This window comes from Corvus hawaiiensis, chromosome 9 (genome assembly GCF_020740725.1).
Source record: "Corvus hawaiiensis isolate bCorHaw1 chromosome 9, bCorHaw1.pri.cur, whole genome shotgun sequence".
Classification (NCBI taxonomy): Eukaryota; Metazoa; Chordata; class Aves; order Passeriformes; family Corvidae; genus Corvus; species Corvus hawaiiensis.
Genome location: NC_063221.1, coordinates 8,905,070 through 8,926,540, shown reverse-complemented (window position 1 = coordinate 8,926,540; position 21,471 = coordinate 8,905,070). Strand labels below are relative to the sequence as shown.

At 52.3% G+C, this 21,471-nt stretch overlaps 1 protein-coding gene across 1 annotated transcript in view; it reads right to left on the bottom strand.

The window, feature by feature from the left end:
* Positions 1–866: 866 nt before the first annotated feature.
* TMEM121 (transmembrane protein 121) overlaps positions 867–21,471 on the bottom strand; it is a 35,085-nt gene continuing 14,480 nt past the window's right edge. The window contains exon 2 of the mRNA XM_048312984.1: positions 867–3,419. Coding sequence (XP_048168941.1) covers positions 1,846–2,784 — 939 coding nt within the window. The 5' untranslated portion in view covers positions 2,785–3,419 and the 3' untranslated portion in view covers positions 867–1,845. The remainder of the gene's footprint in view (positions 3,420–21,471) is intronic.

The following is a 21,471-nucleotide window of genomic DNA, read 5'->3' as shown; positions in this document are numbered from 1 at the left end:
TAAATCTGTTGCAAACTCACTTTTGTTGGCAAAGATACTGTTTTATTTCTCAGTGGATTTAATTAACATTAGAGTTATCACTGGGTGACAGGGTGGCCAAGCAAGACTGCGATTGCCTGGTCCTAAAATTGGAAGTCTGGAGCAGGGATGGCTGAAATGTTTTGAACAGATTGTGATGGGCTGAGAAGATGAAAACTGAAATGATTTGTGGATTTAGGTCAAATTCAGTGAGCAGAACCAGGGGAAAATGTGGAAGAGAAATGTAAACAGTACCAGGCATTTTATTCCATCTCCTCAAAATGAAATATTTTGTTTAAAAAAAGCAAAAATATCCAGTTTCAGCATGTTTGAGATGCAGGTTTTCTGCTTGTCTCCTTGTGCCTCCCCCCAGGGTCAGGCAGCAGAGGTGCACCCAACCCTGGGGCAGCATTTCGGCTGGAACAATGATTTATTTCCTTTCTGCGCCCACAGCTCAGTGAGTGCAGAGCACAGAACCTCGGGACAGCACTTGCGAGTCCAGGGGAGGTGGATAGGAGACAAGTGATTTGGGCTGTATGAGAGCTGATCCCCTCCCTCCGCACGCTGGCAGAAAAGAGACCACTAGAAACCATTGCTCTCACGGGGCTTTTATTGTCCGGCTAGCCCTCGCCTCCCCCCCTGCTGCCCGTGGCTGAGCCCCTCACCACCACCCACACCTGCAGAGGACACCCCAGCCCAGCTCAAAGCCCAGCCACCTGCCCAGGGCAGCACATCCTTCCCAGTTCAGCCCAGCTGCCTACCCAGGGCAGCACATTCTTCCCGGCTCTTTTTGGGGGTTGGGGTTTTTTTCCCCCCCGTTGTTTTTTTGTTGTTTTTTTTTTTTTTTAAATATTTATTTTAAAAATATAGTAGCTGTGGAAAGCAGCCCTCTTTATAAACGCTCGATGCCGGAGTGAAATGCATCATCGCCATCCTTGTTCCTAATCCCTCCTGGGTGCCCATGCCTGCCAGCAGCAGTGCCAGGGGCTGGGGAGGCTGCTCCGGCTGCTGCAGGCAGGCAGGCTCTCGATGGCAGGGAGAGAGGAAGAGAGAGGGACCCTTCTAAAAATAGAAACATTGTGCTGAGTCGTTTGGAGTGAATGAATTACGTAAAACACCAGCATTAGATTAGCTTTAGCTTGTCAAATATTGCTCCCGGCAGAGTCGGCGCAGTGCGCTGGTGGAGGCTCAGTCCCCCTCGGCCCGGGGCAGGGCAGCCACGCCATCCCCCAGCCCCGCTCCCCACTGCAGGGCTCCCTGCTCTTGCCCACCACAAGGACATCGGTCCCCAAGGCAGCCTGAGAGTCTCCGGAGCCGATATAAATAGGAAACTGTAAACACAACCATTGGGGATAAGAGACATCCACAATCACAGGGTTTACTGCTTCATCCCACCCTCCCCCCCCCCGCAATCCGCATCCCTGTGCCCCTGTCCCTGCTCCGTAAAAAGGTCTCCAGTAACAAAATCTTCGATCCAGGCTTGGAGTAAAGGTGAGGTGCTCGGGAAGTAAAAAGGGACATTGCAACCTTAGCGGTCTTTGCTCGGGAGGGGAGATGGTGGCAGGACAGGGAGAGAGGGTCAGCTGGTTCAGGTCCTTTGCAAGTCCATTTGGTTTGTCTGGAGGACTCCTAGGGCTATACCTGAGATGAAGACGTCTAGAGGACACTCCATAGCTCAATTAAAACGCAGTTGGTGTTTTTGTGCCTAGAAGAGCCCTCACTGCCGGGATTTGTCTGTCGCGCTTGCACCGGGCAGCAAGAAAGCAGCATCATCCCTCTTCCACTCGGCACGGGGCCGTCTGAACCAATGCTTGGCTGGGGGATCCCTCATGTGTCCAGGATCTCGCTGGTGGGCGACGGCTCGTGGGGGATGCCCTGTGCGCTGTGGAGGGTCTGGTTGTGCGAGAGGGAGTTCTGCTGGAGCTCCAGGGCGATGGCGTTCTGCGGGAACTCTTTCACCTGCCGCTTGTACTCCAGGAAGGTGCACACCTTGGTGGCGATCGCGATGATGTTCTTGCCAATAAAGATGGTGGAGACCCTGCTGTCCTGGAACAAGATCATGTTGATGGCCCGGATGAAGATGGTGACGGTGTTAATGGTGACCAGGCTGAGGACAGGGTAGAGCATCATTTTTTGTGGGGCAATGTGCTCCCCTTGCATGCTGATCTCACTGAGGGACACGCAAGGCAGGATCAGGAGGAGTATGTAGCAGTAGAAGAACATGAGCCCCTCTGCCCAGATGGGCAGGCCGGTCCTGTGTGGCTCCCACAGGTTGGCCTGGATGTCTAAGATATCCAGCAGGTCAAGGGCCACCCAGAAGAGGCGTCCCCGCAAGTCCTCTTTCTTCCGAAAGGTCCGTATGTACTCCATGCTGTCCAAGGCCACCAGCACCAGGTAGAGCCCCGGCACACAGATGGAGAGCAGGAGGGTCAGAGCTTTCCTGGCCACTGTCTCCAGGTTCTTCTTGTCTGCTTTGTAATTCTGAAAGATGAAATACAGCTTGATCTCCAGCACGAAGATGTAGAGAAACCACAGGATCATGGCGTAGCCCCGCTTGGCCGTCTTCACCTCGGCCCCCACCCACACGGCCACATAGCGCAGCACGATGAGGAAGCAGATGTCCCCCACCAGCACGATGATGCAGACGCCGATCTTGCGGGGCCCCTGGTTCTGCTCCACCAGGTAGGCATCCATGAAGGCCATGCTGGTCATGATGACGATGGTGGTCAGGCAGACGTGGCGCTTGTCGGGCGGCGGCAGCACCATGGTGAGACGGGCGGCCCTCCGTGCCTCCGCGCCGGCACTAGGGGAGCGGTCCCGCCGGCGCTGCGCGGGGGCACATCCGCGGTGAGCCCAGGGACCGAGGGCCACTCTGTCCCCCACCGCCACCCCAGGAAGAGGTGCCTGGAGGAGCAGTGGCTCAGCTGGCAGCCCCGCTGTCCCAGGGCTCGGGGCCGCCCCTGCAGCCCCCGCCCCAGCCCTTCGCCCCTCAGTGGCTGTGCCCTGCAAGCACCGCGGCTCTGCCCCCAGCCCAGGGCTGGCTGAGCAGCCCAGCCCCAGGCACCCTCCGCCACCAGCAGCCAGGGCTCACGGGTGTGCAGGGCCTCCTGGAGGAATGTCCCTCCTCTGTGGTGGGTCCCCCATCGCTGCCAGGCTCTCCAGCAATCCTATGGCGCTAATATGCCTCCAGGCACCAAGCCCCAAATCCTGGTATAGATCCCTGGAAACACGGCAGGTGACAGGGCAGCAGGGGAGCTCTCCCTCTTCCCAGCGAGACCCCACGTTCTTCCAGGGTCTGGGGGGCTCCTGCTGTATCCTCACAGGGAATCACCTTCACGCCTATCCCCACAGGGCTGTGCTGGTCTCCTGCTGCTGCCAGCTGTACATGCATCCCTCCATTCCTGGAACAGAGAGCAGAGAACAAGTGTTAGGGTCCCTCTGTGTGCTAATCATGGAATGGTGGCAGTGACAGCCCCCTCAGCTCCCATCACACATGGGCTGGGCTCCCACCAGGTACCATCCCACCCCTGGAGTATCCATCACTGTGCATGACGATGCAGAAGAGCTTTTTACGGAGTACAAACACAGCACGGGGTGTCCCACACGGAAACACAGCCTGCTGCCCTTACACGGGCACTCCCTGTCCAGAACTCCTCAGCAAGCTCATGCCCTGGGTGTTTCTGCTATTTCTGCAGCACAGACACAAAACCACAGCCCCGGTGGGGACACACAGCTCACAGCATTCCCAGCTCCAGGTATCCCAGCCTAGCTGGTGTCTCAGCTCCAGCAGGGAGACAGACCCATGTGCTCTGCAGAGGTCCCAGCCTGGGGATGGTTCTGCTTAACTATGGCCATGAGATTTCACCAGTTACAGAGCAGCTCACAAGGGGTGGGGTACGTCCCTCTTCAAGTAGGATGAAGTTAGGGCTGGCACAGCTGTCCCCAGGGTGTCATGAGGTCCCAGCAGCTTTCTGGACTGGTTCAGCTGCTCATGGCCACAGCTCCTCCTCACCATGCTGTGCTTGCCTAATTAATTTGTTAATCTTTTCTGCACAGGGAATGCACTCCCAGAAATGAACAGGTAGGTCCCAGTGCACTCAAAAATGTCATTGAACTGCTTACGTGGAGACAGACCATGACCGCAGCCACAGAGGCTGAGGGGAAGAAGCCAAGCCCAAGGAGGTGTAAGCCATTAAAAACCTGCCCTACTTTGCAGCTGTTTATGTTTATAGGGCCTCATTTAAATAAAAGCTGGATTCTCTCCTGCTTCAGGGAGACAAGAAGAACAAAGAAGAGAAAGTGGGAAGCAGATGAGTCAGAGCCAGCCCTGCCTTGTGCCTGAGTAGGTGGACAGCAGGGATGCGTGTACCTGTGCCCTGGTTTCCAAAGGATGTGGCAGGCAAGGATGTGGTGCTCAGGAAACGTTAGCAAGGGACTTAAAGCTGCTGCCCCACCCAGGACCCTCAGGATGCTCTTCTGAGTCTCCTGCCAGCAAGGAAAACTGGCATGTTAAAATAATTTCTCAAGCAGGAGTTGCTCAGAAAGAAACCAAGATGTGGTGGGAACTCATGAGAACTGCTACATGGTGCTTCCCAGGCAAGGCAGTCCCTGCAGCCCCGCTCTCACCAGTGTGGCTCTCTGCAACAACTCAGAGCTGCCGTTTGGGGCTTCAATTTGTTCTTTCTCGAGGTTTTGGATAAAAATATACAGTCATTGCTGTAACTGCCTTAAAACTCGTGCCAAGTTTTACAGGGGATTTATAGCCGAGGATAGATAATTCCAGATAAATTAGGTCTTTCAGGAGAGAATGGTGGCTTTTTTTCTTTCACCCTGTAAGTATTTATGCCTTCAAAAGACAGTGGTTATTTAAAGGGCAGTGGGTTGCATCACAGCACAGCAAGGTTAGGAAACAGCTTGCTTGTAAATCCTGCCCCCCTGCCCTGTAAGTTAATCGTGTGGTCAGGGGAGCTTGGGGAAGGCACAGCTCCCAGCCCAAGCTCTCCTCACGCCTGCGTGAAACCAGTCAGAAAACCCTTTCCTGCCTCCTGGTGAACACCCAGGGCACCGAAAGGTGTTAACTCACGGTGTTTACAACAGCATCCAGCAAGTCTTTAACCACCGGTGCTGAGCAGATCGTTTTCAGCAAAAGAAATATGCTCAAACGGCAGATCCTTCCCTGGCACCTGCCCCTGAAGGGTTCACAGCAGCCCGGGCTGGGTTTGACAGATGTGTTCACTTGCTGTGGTGTCCTTTCCGAGTGGAGGAAGGGGACTGCGGGGCTGAATGACAGAGCTCAAGCTCTGCTTCCTCCCAGGTCAAATCACGCATTACCCACGGTGAGCACCTCTCTTGCCTTTTGGAAATTGTTTCCAAGCACTTGCTGCAGTGCAAGCTCTTCTCCTTATGTTCCAAGAGCTGGTGTTTTCCCTACCCATTGCAGCCCCGCTGCTGTATGGAAATACGGAGTTCTTTGCAGATCCACGGAGCAGAGCTTGCCAATTTGAGTGATCCCTGACCATCCTGTCAGGGAGAGGGCACATAAAACTCTCTTTGGATGACTATTAGAGAAATGCAGGTAGTTTTTAAACAACCATTACTTCATAACTTTTAAATGACTGCATCTAACAGTACATTCAGAAACTGCCTGAGAACTGTGCTGAGTAAACAACACAATAAGCATGTCAGAGAGCCACAAGTGCACACCTGAGGCAAATATTTGTTTGGACAAGTATTCACAAAACTTTCTTCCTGCAGGAATTCTTGTAAATAAAAGGCAGCCCACCTGAACACAATGAGCTTGGAGCGTTATGGATGTCAGTGAGCCAGGCTGGCAGTTTCCTATGGGAAGGGATCTAACAGCTTTTGCATCCCTTTTGGTGCCAGGACTCCCACGAGTAAGTACTGAAGCGATGCTTCAGTCTTGGCAACTCTGGGCCTCCTTACCAGGACAAAATGCAATCCCTAATTGCTTATTCTCCTCTACTTCTACCCTACACAAACAGCTCCTTTGCACTGGAGTGAGCGAATGCCCTCGGTAACGCCCACAGCAGCATGTCCCCTCTGCATCTCTGGGGTGTGCTTGGGGATACCTCATTTCCCAGCCCAGCCTGCCCTTTCCCAGCTTCCCTGCAGGATGGGAGAGGCTTCAGTGGGAATGGAGGGGGCTGCTGATTTGCTGGAGAGATTCAGGGGTCCTGAAGATGAGTCCAAACCCAACTGAAGGGCAGGGTTTGCGCTCTCACCTCTGCCCTGCTTCCTCTCGTACCGAGGGAAAGGGAGCAGCTCTGGTGCAGCCAGCCCTTGCCCTGTTCCTCTGGTGCCTCTTCTCTGTCTGAGAAGTTATTTCTTGGTCTTTCACCTCTTTTTCCTGGCCCTCCCAGATGCTATAAAGCACTTGTGGTTACCCAGGGATGTGTGGTCACAGACTTGCTCCACCACCAGCCCAGGCAGTTTAGAAGAAAATTAAACAGTGCTTTTCCCTGTGATGCCGGTGGCTCGTTGCCATAATTACCGCTAGCTCTGCCCTTTCCGGCGCCTGCAGCCCGCAGCCACCCATCACAGTGCCTTCCTGCACCCTCTCCTGCCTCTGCTCAGCGCCTGTGCCCGGCACCTCCTGGCACAGCAGCCGGCACCACACCCAGGAGCCGTGCGGATGCAGGAGCTGCCGGTACCCCCCCACAAACTCCATCGCCCCCGCCTGGGGACCCAGAGGCGGCAGACAAGCCCGGAGGGCTCGTGGAGCCATTGGCAAAACACAGCCTCATTAACGCCAGCAGGCGCTTCCCAAAGCCCAGCTCTACCTGGCAAATTAATTTAAATTATTTATGTAATTTGAACTCTATTTTAAAAAAGGGAGTGAGGCAGAAGCATACACAACGCGCTTCCCAGGTAATTAGGATGCCTCATTGTTTAAAGCTTCATTTGCACTTTAATTGCTTTGATTTATTCCAGTTTTCCTGAGTGTAAATCCAAAGCTCCTCCTCACTTAGTCCTTCAGCCCCTCAAGAGCTGCTGCTCCACCAAGCAGTGCCCACCCTGTCTCCAGCGTGGGGACACCCACCTTTGCTGGGGACTTCAGGACAGCTGTGGCAGAGCCACCCAGGTGCTGGCATCACTCCCTGGCAGCTGGCTGTGCTCCAGGGAGCCACTGAAGTGCAGTCAAGTGACCTGCTCTCGGCAGAGGCCGGGGAGAGCAAGCGGCTGTTCATTGCTTACGTGATTTGTGACCCCCTGAATTACCTGTGACTGTGCACCACATAAGGATGGGGCTTGCAGGCAGGGCAAACTCTGCTTTGACTGAGAAAAGCTCTAAATCAGGTCATCCCCAAGCCATTGCATGTTCCTGCCTCACCTCAGTGTCAGTCGGTGCCTGTGCGTGTCCAGCTCAGCCTCACTGACCTGCAGGCTGAGGTTTCACCTTCCCTGCCCCGGGCAGTCCCTGGGGGCTAAGGAGGGAGGGAGGATGCTCCTACCCTGAGGAATAGGGAAGGTTGCTCTGGGCAGTGGCTGTGCCCTGCCTCCTCCAAGGCAGTACCGGGCTCTCAAGTGCATCCTGTCAAGGAAATGAGATTGAGGAAGATTTTTCCGGACCCTGCCCACTAATTGTGTCTGAAGGAGGAAGCAGCCCACTTGCTAATGATTACAGATAATTTACTGTGTAGGCACATCAAGAAATGGGGAAAGAGTTGCAAACTCTTCCTAGAACCTGCTCAAAATAAACAATGCAATATCAGATGAAACCAGCTCCTGCTTATACCAGTGAGTGCATCAACTGCACTCCCATGCTGCAATCCCCCTCAGTCTCCTCTGGGGTTCATTCCAGCCCCCTTTCCCAGGAACAAACACAGGCAGAAGGTATCAGAACTGTTGCCAGAATAGGAAAAAAATAAAACCACCCTCTCAGTTACATCACTTTGGTGACAGGGTGGGGAAAGGCTGCTTGCCCAGAGCAGAGTCCTGCATGGGCTGGCTGGCTGGCCTTTTTGTTCCCAGTCCTGTCCCCCACAGCAATCCTGGTCAGGGCTTTCCTGCTGGCACAGGCAGCTGCAGCTGCCAGGAATATCTCCCCATTCACAAACACACTGAGTTTGATGATATTTGACAGACGTGTCAAAAAGAAAAAAAAAAAGCCTTTTCAGATGTTTCAGGTGTTTAAAAATAGTTAAAGAAGGTAAATGATTCATTTTGACTTGTACATAAAACGTGAAATTATAATACTACGTTTTGACTCTACCAAAACAATTTACCATTTTCCCAGCAAACTGTTTCTGCAGAGGAATTTCTTGGCGTTTCCAGTTGGGTGCATTTTCAAGATTTTGATCTAATCTGGACCAAACCCCAGATATAAAAGCATTAAAATCCCCCACAGTTTGTTGGTTTGTTGCCAAAAAGGGCACATTTGGCAAACATCTGTCTGAATGTATGTTTGCCACGGTGGGAGATGCATGCGGAGCTCAGTGGAATGCAGGTTCTGCTCACAGAGCTCTATCCCCACCCTCCTCTCACTATTGCAGGCTCCTTGCACCCTTTATCACTCTCCAGCAGAGCTTTCCCCACTGGTCCTGGGGCATTTCTCTCTCTGCTACCTCGGGGGTCCTCCTAGGCCTGCTGCTCCTCTGCCAGATCATCAGCATTTTCCCTATCCCCCTGCCCTCCCAGTCCCAGTGCTCCTGCAAATGCTGGGCTCAGCACTGGCTCTCCCAGCTGTGTCAGGACCTGCCCCTGCTGGGGGAATTTCACCCAGCTATACTCTCCTTTTTGTTTGTTGCTTTGGAGTTTTTTTGGTTGCTTTGTTTTGTTTTGTTTTCCAGAATTTCCCCCCCACTTTTTTGGACATGCTGTTGGATTTTGTGTGTTTCCTCCAGCATGCTCCCTGCTCACCCCAAAGCGTGCTGTCAGTAGGTATAACCAACATCCTCACTGGTCCCGTCTGCTGCCTAGGAAACTGTTTTGTTTTCATCTGAAGGAGCTGTGCCACCCTTGTGCTGGGAACAAAAGTACTTCCTGCCCCAGGCATGGCAGGGCTGACAGCGCACCTGCAACTCGCAGTTGAACAAGTCATCTCACTAAAATACAGCAGCACACCACCAGCTCTGACCTCTGCTGGTCCTTCCCGGAGAGGAAGGCCTCACACAAGTGGTCAACAAGTTTCACCTGCACACAAAGACCACAGCTTGGATTTTTCCTGTGTCATCAATAGGCATGAACGCAAACACCAGGAGCAAGCCAGGCCAGGAGCATAAAACTTGGATCTGACTTCAGTAGCCTGAGGATGTAGTTTTGTGTGTGACTCACAACCATGTCCTCAAATAACCTCACACTGTCAGTACTGGGGGAAAGGAAATCATGGAGGCAGAGCAGAGTCCTCACACAGATGCTTTCCCCTACTGCCTGCTGGAAATCCCTACAGATGGAGGATGGAAAGCTCCCTGCTCTTGCTCATCGTTGTCCTCAGTCTCCTGGGTGCTGGCACAGAGGCACAAACTTTCCTGAGTGCTGCTCCCAGCATCCCCATCCAATTCACTAGGTGCCGGAGAGCCAGGTGGGAGAGGGAATCAGCTAATTAAAATAAAATGAAAACTGGAGTGTGAGGCTATAAATAGGACAGTGCTGGGAGTTTCCTGATGCTAAAACATGCTTGTGGGGAAGGAGATGCAGGAAGCTCTGGGGCAGAACTCTGGAGATCTACCAGGGAAGATGCATCTGAGATTTGCAGACACCTCCTGCGTGTGAGAGGGTGTTCAGACAGGGATGACTCTGCACTACTGGCTGGAAGGATGAGGGGCTGGCTTGCAGGCTCTTGTAGAGACCTGGGAGAGAGTCACCTGCTGGTTCCTCTGACCTGAGGCCAGGCTGGCTGTCAGACTTAAAGCAGCAGGTGAGGGACCTCTCCTCTCCTCTCCTCCCTCACCCACACAATGCAAGGAAAGGCTGTGGGCAGGAAGGGCCTGATGCAAGCAGAGCAGGGCAAGCTGCAAAGGGAAGAGTTGGTAGGGCAAAGGGGTCTGACTCTCAAACTACAATCCCAGAGACCTCTGCTCTACTAGATGGTGAAGGTGTTGAGCACTTTCTGCATTTAAGTAGCTTTTGGGAGGTGCTGCACCAGCCCTGTGTTGGGGTGGCAGGACAGCAAGAATGACCACGTGTGTCCTGCTGTCACAAGAACACTTACTCCCTTTGAGTCCCCAGTCGAGCAGAGGGGCCAGGTCCTCGAGGAGCTGGCTTCAGCATCACATGGCTAGGGAGATGCCTCTGGAGGCCAATCAGCTCCCACACAAAGCAAGTGGCATCTCTGCCCTCCCTGGGAGCTGTCTTCAGCTTGTCCCTGCTGCCAGGCTGGGGTGGCACACTGCAGCCAAGAAGAAATTGCACAGAAACTTTTATGCCCCTGTTATTCCCTCTGCCCGGAGCACAGGGTTAGTAGAGGTGGGATGAGCTCAGCAGGCTGCTATTGCTGCCATCAGTCTGGCCTTTGATTAAGAGTGATTGTTCTGCTCTTAATTAACAGGAGCCAGCTGCTGGCTGTTCTGGTGGAATGGAGCAGCAGAGCCCAGTGGCTGTGATAAAAGGAGGTTGTGTCTGCTGGTTCCCACTGAGCCTGGCAAGGCCACTTTCTGCCCAGCCACACAGCTAATCTGTGTGCCATGTCACTGAGGACCCTGAGCCCAGAGAGGGGGATGCAGCCCCACCAGCACTGCCAGGGTTCAGCCTCTGCACGAACCAGCAGCAGACACGGGGGATCCAGATAATCCCTGGGGTGATTTTGCTGCTCTCTGTTCTCCCAAGCCACCCTGAGGTGGTACTGCTGGCAATGCCTGACTGGTTCCCCCACGGTTTAATTCCTGGTCTGCTCCTCAGAGACCTGCCTGGGGCAGAGCCTCTCCTGTGACAACAGGTCTCATCCTTTGGTGACATCTGGCATGCTGCTGCTCCTCGCCCAGGTTTAAGGCAGCCATCTACCCTGCACGAGGCTGCCCTAGGAGCAGGTGTGCTGCTGCTCAGCCTGTTGTACTGACAGCTGAGCCAGCTCCCCAGGAGATGAGAAGGCATCTCCGCTGCTTCTGCTCCGCAGGGCAGTGACTCTTGAGCAGGCAGCAGGGTGTATCCCAGTAAAAGCTTCACCAAGAACATCACACCATTTTTCTGAGTAGAAAGCTCACCTCAAACCTTTGTAATGCAGGGACAGCACACAAGACAGAAGTGACGGGTAACTTGTAAAATCAAGGGACCTTTGCCTTGCCATACAACTGCTGAATTTATTTTGGCAAGGCTGGTCCAATGTTAATTATTGATGACAGTAGCTCGATGCTGGTTGTCATGAACTCTTAGCAGCGTGAGAACTCTGCTGGGGGTGGTGCTCCCCTCAGCAGACAGTCATTAACTTGTCTGAAATCACAGTTGAGTCATGGTAGGGGCTGGTGGTGCCACAGGCTGGAGATGGCCCTCAGTGGATTCTGCTCTACACTTGCTCTCCATCATCTAAGTCCATGCCACTGCCAGTTCCTCCTGGAACAGCTCTGTGGCACTAATCTCAAGGTCATCCTCCTCATCCTGCACAGCCTCAGCCTCTGGGATGGGGGCAACACTGGCATCTGCTGCTCTGGCATCACCTGGGAGATGAACGCTGCACCCATCTGACGCAGTGCCAAGAAAAATAATGCAAGCCCAGAGGTCGCTGGGGAGACACTTCCCTTCCTCTGGTTTCTAGCCTTCTCTCTACCAGCCATCTAATAAATCTAATAAAATCTGTCTTGTTGATGTCTAATTCAATTCCAGCACCCAGAGACCAGGCTCCTTATATCACTCACAAACCTAACCAGCTCCATCCTTGGCACATGAGCCAGGCCAAGGGGCTGCTGCAGGCTACTCCAGAGGAGGGCAATTACCTGGGATCAGGACTCACTCTCCCAATAAATTATATGTTTATAGGTTTTCCTCAGGTCACATCTAATTGAATTTTTAGGTGCTTGAACACCGTGGTCAGAGGCAGCTGATGACTTCGAGGCTGAAGTCTGGGAACTAAATGAGGTGCCCTGAGTGTCACCTCAAAGACATGTCACCACAGCACCTCCTGCTCATACCCTCACACAGCATCAGCAACCTGCAGTGTGTTCAGCCTAATGCCATCTTCAGTGAGCAGCTGGCCTTTGATCCCTGCTCTAAAGGGAAATTACTTCCAAGGTCCCCATATTTGCTGGAGCATCTGGAAGCACCAGGGCAGGATGGTGGCTCTGCTCCATGGTGCATTTTCTGGTTGCTCAGTCACAGAGTCAGGGCTGCAAATGCCTTGATCTGAGCTTCAAGAAGTGCGTCTGACAAAGGCTTCTGGCACCATCACCAGGAGGATCACCCATGCTGTGTCACAAGCTGCTCAGGAACCACAGCAGAATTCCCAGAGGAGGGATTTGGGTTTCCACAGCGCTGCCCTCCCAAAGATCCTCCATCCACCTTCCAGGGATGCTCCAAGCTGTCTGGGAGCCAGACTGGAGTGGTGCTGGGAAGTGCCATTGCCCCTTGCACACGTGCCAGCCAGCATGCAGCAGAAAGGGGTTGGGGTGGCTGAGATGAGCATGACCCAGGGGATTTGAAGTAATAACTTGTGTATTCCAGTATTCCCTCTCCTTTTCATCCATTCCCAGCCAGGTGGGGACACTTCCATGTACCCCATGCAGCTCAGACCACCTGCAGGTGCCCTTGCTGCTGGTTAGACAGCACCCCAAGGTGCAGGAGTGTGTGGTGCTTCTTGGGACTAAGCCATTTGTTTGCACAAACTGTTGGTTTTTCAGGCTTTCTTTGCTAATGAAATTCTTTCCCTCCTTCAAAAAAAAAAGCCAGGAGCAGGGGCCATGCCCATGGTGTGGGAAGCTCCCAGACTCCTCGCTGCCAGATCCCAGGCGAGGAGGGAGCTCAGCATGGAGGCAGCACGGAAATTGGGTGGCTTCCCCATCCGACAGCACGAGCAGGCGTGCTCTCCCCCAGGAGGATGTGACAATTTGCTGTGCTGGAGCTTACTGCCAAAGAGATAAAATATTTATGGCTGCTCTCTCTAGCTTCCCATTTCCAGCCACGGTGACTTATTTGTTACAAATTTACATGCATGTTTAAAGACATCTTTATGTTCCTTCTAAGTATAAAAGGTATATTTCTCCATGTAGCATTTTGCCAGGCAGAATCAGCCGCCCCATCTACTATGTGACTGCATTTGTGCCCGGCCTCAGTGCTCATTTTCCTCTTGGTAATGATTATCATTATATGAAGAAAAATGGGTCATTTACAGCGGTTTCTCCCCAAATGAAAGGCTGTGGGATACAGGATATCATTAAAATTCTAAACGTGACTTCCAACCTCAAAAGCAGGCTCTTGCTATTCGGGGCTCTCTACCGAGGGAGGGAGGAGGGGAGGTGGGGAGAAGGCGCACGATGAATGTGCTTTGGCCATGAAATCACTGGCTGACATCTGCACTGGCATTAACCCGGGCTGAGGTTATCCCTGCTGCTGACACATGGACACCCGGCTGGCCCTGGAGGGCAGAGGCTGCCTCCCAGTCTCTCCAAGACTTTCTCCTGGCCAGCACATCCCCAGGGCTCTGGTTCCAGCCATGCTGTGTGTGGGACAGTGCAGCCAGAGCAGGTGACGGGAGTTAATTCCTACCATAAAAAGAGCAATTTAGCTCCTGCCAGAAGGATGTGGCCGGGTGAGGTCCCCTGCAGAAGGGGAAGCTGGCGAGCTTAAAAACTGGTGCTTGGACAAGGCAGAGAGCAGGATGAAGTCCTCAGACACGGTACCCCTGGAGGCAGCACTTGCCTTGTCCTTACCCACTGCTAGGGCTTGAACATCCCCCCTGTGAGGGTGTCGCTGCTGTCCCACAGGCCAGCTGTCCAGGACCTGCCACCAGCCCCTCCAACACCCCTGTATCCACCACTGCAGGTGTCTGGGGATGGATGAGATGCTTGCCAAAGGACTCTGCCCACCTCCTCAGCCCTGGATCCAGGCTTCCAGCACCAGGGTCCTCGCTAGGCTTCGGCTTGACTCCTTCCCTCCTCACTCCTGATGACAGGAAAATGTGTCCTGCCCACATTCAGTGCCAGCTTTTTATGTGGGAGCAGATCTCCCACCTCCTGGTGTTCTCCACTCCCTGCTCCCCAGCATGCTGCTACCCCAGAGTCCTATTTCTATCTCCTGGTATCCCCAGAAGGGGATTCATGGGAAATGTTTTGCTTGGAAAAGCTATGCAACTTCCGTGCAAGCCTGAAATTGCTGTGTACAGAGCTGTAAGGCAAAGCTAATCCGTTTTGCAGCTTAGCCAGCTGCTGAAAGCTGCTATTTAAGAGTGAGGAACTGCTAACTGTTTTTCTCCCCTCCATGAAATGGGAGGGACAAGGGATATTCAGAGGATGAGAGATGGAGACTGACCCAAAATGGCTAATTTAGAAACATCTTTTAAAAAAGGAGACTTGCCCTGAATTGTTAACTTTTGAAGTCATTCCTTTCAAAATGTGCTCAGAACAGACTTATTTTTCATTCTCTTTTCCTTCATTTTAAATCAAACCGTGCACAGAAAGCTCTCTTGCTGCTGATCCCAGCCAAGCCAATATGCCATGGCTAATGCCAAGCCTCATCATGGGGCTCAGGAACAACCACACCAGCCCATCCCAGTGACTGCATTAACCAGCTCCATGTCACAGCATTGACTTTGCACGGTCACAGCCATGGAGTTACGAGTGTGCTTCCAGGCTGGCCATGCCCAGCTGGGCAGCCCTCCAGGTGAGGGTCCCCAGGCACCCAAAAATCATGGCAAGGATGGAGACAGGGAAGCACAAGTGGGATTTGGGGCAGGGAGAGCATCTCTCCTCCTTGGGGCTGGTCTCTGTTAGGGGTGTCAGAATGACAAGTTACTTTGGTCTGGCAGACAGGCTGAAAACCCAATATAAATTATTTCTGTTTGGCAGTCATTTAATTGTTTTCACTCGGGGTTTTGAGCAAAATAAAAATACTACAAAGAACGGCTAGGAGCAATCCTGGGATGCTTTGTTCAGCCTCAGAAATATGTCCTTTCTCTCTGGGGTCGTTTTACCCTCCTCCTTCCCTCCCCTCTGCTGATAACTTTAGATTTAGTTTAAAGTAGCAAATGGTTTGGACTTTTCAGGAACAATGAATGTGGTTTGCTAGAAAACATAGATTTGAGGGAAGAGGATTCAAACCTCATTCCCAACTGATGCCAGACAAAGGGAAGAGCAATAAAACTCCTTTCTATCCACTAATGGCCACAAAATCATCACTCACTGGGAGGGAAGCTCATGCCTGGGAAAGTGGGGATAAAGTGTGGAATGGAGCAGACATCTCCCAGTTTTCCAGAAAAAACCTGAAATGTGGTAAATGGCAGGTGTTTCTCACTGAATTTGCAACTGTATGAGGCATGGGAAAATTGGTGTTTGCAGAGCATCCCTCCAGTACAAAACAGGCAATGATGAAACCCTGCTAAGGATGAGATTTGGGGAGGTTGGGGGAGACTGGGGGCTGTGGCAGCCAGGGCCACTGCTGGGCTGGCAGAAAACCCACCTGGCTGCAGAGGCACAGTGAGTGCACTCGCAATCAGCTGCTATTTTAATTTGCATTCTGAAACTGCTCCTGGAAGCCCTCCCTAAGCACTACACCAACATCTTGCACTGACTTTTGCACCACCATTTTCCCTCTCCCACCCTTGCTCAGCCTTATCCTTTTCCACCCTCTGGCTGAGACCACCAATGCTCTCCCATAGGATCCGCCGTGGCCTCATTAGGCGACCATTTCTCATTAGGATTCCTGGAAGCCCACGTCCCCCTGGAAGCATGGGAGACCCAGGGGATCCTGCACCACCACAGCTCCAGGGGTGCCTGTCTGCTCTGTGTCCCTGTGCATTACAGTTCTTCCCTGTATTTACACACTTGCATGAAGTGAGGATGGCCCCGCTCTGGGTGCTTAATTCCTGTGTAATTAGGTAGCCAGTATCTGCCACAGTGCCACATCAAGCCTGCACCTTGTAGCCACCACCATGCTCAGCTCCTCCCCGTAGGGATGTCCCCATGTCCTGTGCAGCCCAGAGGGGCTGGGTATGAGCACAGAGGCCAAATATGGGACAGAAAATCATGAATTTCTGTGGTCTGAGGGATGCAGCAGGAATTGTGCAACTGAGGGGGGGATCCTCACAGCCCCTGGGCTGCTATTGTCTGACACCACAGCACTTGTGCCTCCTTCCCCATTAGTGCCATTAGCTCTGTCCCACTCTGCTGCTCTCCCTGACAAGCGCTGGCCCAGGGATGGGACATCACTCAGAGGAGATCTTGGCCAGCAGGGATGTATCCCTGCTTCAGGGAGATGCTCTTTGGCCTGCTTCCCTCAGCATTTTGCTTCAGCTCAATTTTGGGGGTTTCTTCCTGCTTTGGGAGCACTTCCCTGAACTCCCTTCTTTCCATACCTCTCTTCCTGGCCCCTTTGTGTGTCGCAGATATCACCCGACTCCTGTGTGATGGCTGGGGCTGGTGGCTGTCCACCTTGCCTGTGGTGCCAGATGGAGGTTTCCAACCACATCACTAAACTCTGACATCCTGCTGGAGAAACAGAGGGATGTCCTGCCAGAGTGAGCTGGCCCAGCAGGACATGTTTTCCACCTCCTGGACTTGGTTGCCCACAAGAAGTGAAGGCAGCTCCAGCTTGCAGTGTGAGCTGAGGGGAGTACGACCCCCCTCCAGTGCTCAGCCCTGCCTTGTGATGGGGTGGGGGTTCCTCTGACTCTCCAAACCTCCCTGGTGCTGGGCGGATGAGGAGCACACTGGTTTGAGTGTTCCTACAAGAATACTGAGCTACCTACGGCTTTTTGGGTGCATCTTTGTATTCTCTTCCCATGGAAAGCCGATTTCTTTGTGCTGCACTCCAAAACAGCTCAAGTACACTTGTAGGAGAGGCTGCAGAGAGCTGACTTTTCTCTCCTGTGAGCTGGAACACGAGTGACATTGTGCATGATGTTTGTGTGAGCTACACCCTGCAGGATACCCTGTAAGCCTTGGGGCCCGGGCTGTGGCAGGATGGGGATAGCACAGCTAGATTCAGACTTGCACTAATTTGATCTCAGTTCAGCTTTGAACTGATTAGGACACACACAGTGCAATGTTGAATCACTCCAGTTTATGCCTAAATAATAACTATATACAGATTTCTGCTGAATGAATTACACATGTACAAACACACCCGTTCTGTAAATTCAAACAAGGTCTTGAAACACAACTAACCATTCATCACCACACAAATCTGCCACTTCAGACTGCTGCTAATCCTGGGATTCCCCTTCTCTGCTGAGCAACAAGCCAGCCCTCCAGTTCGTACATGGCTCGGCCTACAGCAGCCAGCTGAGCATCAGCGGCAAGAAAACAATGCAGATAAGCAGGAAGGAAAGAAGGAACCTTGTACAATAAACACATGGCACATCTGTCCCCTCCCTGCCACCTGATCGACATGCCACAGCAAACAGCAGCTCCTAGGAAGTCATCACTTATCCATGTCCTGCTAGACAGCATCTGCTGCAGGCGAGATTATGGATGGCGTGTTAGAAGGGGTCGTAGATGGTAAGATCCCATTACAGGTGTCATTTCTTCTGTCAACACATGGAGAGCTTGTATCTGCAGCTTCTGTTTGGCAATGGTGAGCTCCAGGGACAGGGAGGCTCCTCAGTGTCAAGCAATACACATTTCTGTGGGCTGGAGATAACCCACAGCAGCAGGGAGCGTTTTGGGATCCTGCAGCAAGAAACAGCATTACTCATTTTGGGCAGTCCCTGGAAAAGTCTCCATTTTTGGTACAAACACTACGTATCAGGAACATGGAAATGATTCATGAAGTCTAAGCTGAGCAAGGCCACTCCACCTTCCCTTCCTCTACTGCAGTGAAAGTAATAGAAAACAGATTTTTTTCTTTTTTTCATTATCTAGCTGGAAAAAAAAAAAGCCAAAACTAAACAACCCATGCTAGGGTCCTGTTCAGCTGTGGGCCCTGAACCTGACTCTTGCACTGCATCCCCAATTTACCCAGGAACCAGCTCATTGCCTGAGAGCACCCAGCAGCCAACAGGGTTTTGCTGGCAGCAGCTGCCTTTGGTTCTCTATATCCCTGCATACTAATATGAAGTAAAATGGGATGGTAATTTAATCCTATGCCACTAGAAGCAAAGCATCACACAAGCCTGCTCATCCTCTCCTCTAAGTTTAGCCCAACAGTGTATTAAAAAGCTGCTACTGGATTCTCGCCAGCCCCTACTTAGCTAAACTACCTGACTCTGCAGAATAGCAGAAAATTCTCCACTCTGTGTTATTTTTGATCCTTGGGAGAACGACCCACATCTATCAGGGAACTTGACCCCCCACAGGGCCTGCAGGAAGCCAGTGTAATTTGGAGAAATGTGTGGAGTGACGAAGGCTTTCTTGTGACATTGGGCATGTTTCCTGCTGCCTGGAGCTGGGCTGCTGGAATCTCAGCTTGGAGCTCCTTCCATGCCTCCACTGCAAGCCCATACACAGTAATGAATAAATCTGTCCCTGCTCACTTATAAATAGTTTATAAAAGGCTCATAAATAATTTCTAGATGTTTTAATGAATAGTTAATCAATTGTTGCCGGGCCAAACAGGTCAGCAGATTGCTTATATCCATCCATTACAATGGCTGCTGATGAGCTTATAAGCATCAGTAGGACACCACAGATGTCTGTGATGGGCTTGTAGTGTCTATAAAGGGTTAATAAATAATTAATAAATGATGTGGGTGCTCTTTTAATTAAAAGCCATAGAAGGCCATTGCAAAATGCATTCTTGGAAAGCTACGGGCAACACAGCAAACAAACATCTGGACCTGGTTTTGTATCCCTGCCTCTGAGGAGCAAAGCTGGCAAAGAGGTGCCAGCCTGGCCCAGCAGGCAACCTGGCTGCCTGAAGTGCAGCAAATTTCCTTTGTTCAAGGCAATCCAGCTGATTCCAGAGAAGCATGGGCTGTTCCTGATCCCCTCTTTGAGCCTGGATCCTGCACCAGGGAGCTCATCCACCTCATCCCCAGCTGCTACAGAAGCATCCTCCATGCTCTGGCTGCTGTGGGCAAGGTACCAGAAAGGCAGGGGACAAGGATGCTTGGGAAAACAAGACAATTCCCATTTTGTGGCGCTCTGGCCTTGCACCTGTGCTCTTCCCTCCTCGGGGGTTTGGGGTGAGCTGCTTCTCCCCTGGCCTCAGCATCCCCTCTGCCCAGGGGGTGGGTAACACACGAAATGCCACACCGAGGAGTTGTGCTCTGGAGCACCACAAGGCAATAACATACTTGTGGTGTTTGGCCTCTTTAGCAGAGGCTCTTTATTATCATTAAGCACTGAATATTTCTGGATGATAAAAGCAATTAAGTGTAAAAAAAGGTAATGATCCATCCCATATTGCATCCAAAAGATATGAAAATCCCTCATAAAATTATCACCCTAGCACAGAATGGGACATAAGTATCTTTATAATGTAAGACAGAGAACTTTGCTTACAGTCAGAACATTTATAAGGCATTCAATTAGCCACCGGAGGGTTTCTTAGTATTCCCAATTCTCCACGAGCACGGAGGCAATTACAGGAGATTCTAACTTTTTAAAAGAAAGACAAAAGACAGGAGAATTTGGATAAAACCTGTTCCCAGGTTCACCCTGGAACACACATGCAGAGGAAATTTCATGCAGATCAGGCTTAATTTGCTGCACAATTTAGCTCAGAGCCAGAGTGAGACTCTTCCTACTCCTTTGCTGGAAGATCCTTCTGCGTGGCAAGGGGACCAGTACATGATGTACTGTGCCGTGAGCTGATCCTGAGGATGCTGGGGCAGGGTGCCACCCCTCATCCCACCACCTTTGCAATGTCCCCAAGCCCTTCAGCGGGGTCCCAATGCCAGCTGCTCTGGAGTATCCATCATGGGGACCCCCATCCCCTGTTCCTGGCCTGTGGGTGCTGGCAGTGGGTGTCTGTGCCTTCAGCCTGTACTGGCCCAGGGTCACTCAGCCCCTGCACACTCCCCCATGCATGACTGTGCGATGCTGCCGTGTCCAGGGACTCATTTAGGTTGGAAATAAGGTGTGTATCTGTAACGGGCAGTTAATGGTGAGGGTAATCAATCACAGCAGCAGATTAACCAGGGACATGATGGATTTCCTGATTCTGACACCTTTAAATCACGATCAGTTTCTCCTTCCAGAACTGCTTGGGCTGAGCCAGAAGTGATGGGCTCAGTGATGCATCACCCAGTCAAACCTCCCCACAAACTGGTGCTGTGGTGGGAGCCCCCCTTCACATCCACCCCGTCCACATCCACCTGCCACAGGGTACCGGGGCTCTCCTGCCCTGGGAGAGGCCAGCAGCAGGAGGAGAAACTCTCCCTGCACCAGGGGCTTTGGGCGCTTCCTCCTGATCTATATTTTGAGAACATTTCAATGGATCAAGGTGCCAGGTCTGTAGTGCTGCCAGGAAACATTATTTTCTTTTAATAAGGAGAGAGCAGCAGGTCATTTCATCTGCTCTGCTCCTCCAGTGGGGAGGTAGGGCTGCACCTTCCCAGCACCAGCACCTCTCTTCTCCTTTCAGGGTGGCTGTGGCAGCCCTTTCCCCCTCACCAGGAAGGCAGCAGCATCCCAGCACAGCCCCTTCCCTGCAGCTTCTGAGGATCCACACCCCCCTACACATTCCTGTGGGTGCTTGCTTCTCCAGAGCTGCTCCACACCACCATGGCCTCACACAAGCACCAGTGGCTGCTCCCAAGCAGTTGTGCTCTCCATGACAGACGTGTTGTGAGTGGCTTCACCATCAAGGCAATACTCTCTGAAGAGATCCAAAGCCATGCCTTTCACTTTGCTTTTGGCTTCCGAGCCTAGTTTGGCTCACAGGCAGAGCCTTGTCTCCAGCCACCAGCGCCAGACACTCCTCACTGGCTGCCAGTGCAAGCCAAAATCCTCCCGCAGCCGCACGTCAGCCTGGTGCCTTCCCAGGCGGCAGGGACCACAAGGCTCCTGGTGCAACCATGGGGGCCACCAGTCCCACGCTCACATCCCAAAGGATGCAGACAGGCAGAAGCATCACGGGGAGCAGCTGTGAGAGCCCCAGCGTGGCTGTGGTTGTGGGGTGTCCTCAGGGCCCCTCACAGCTGGCTGGCACAGGCCACTGTGAATCACTGCATGGTTGGGAAGGAATGAGACAGGCTCCTGCTGACACCACCCTGCTGCTGCACATCCAAACTCTTCTTATAAAACCAGCACTGGTGGAGGAGTCTGGGCTGTTCCTAGGATAAAGTGTGTGGGGGAAGGAAGCAGCACGAAAAGGTGAAGTGAAAGTTAATACAGCTGCATAAATGAACTCCGACACCACACGGGGAGGATGCAGGAAAGCATAATGCCAGAAAGGACTTTTATTTTTTTG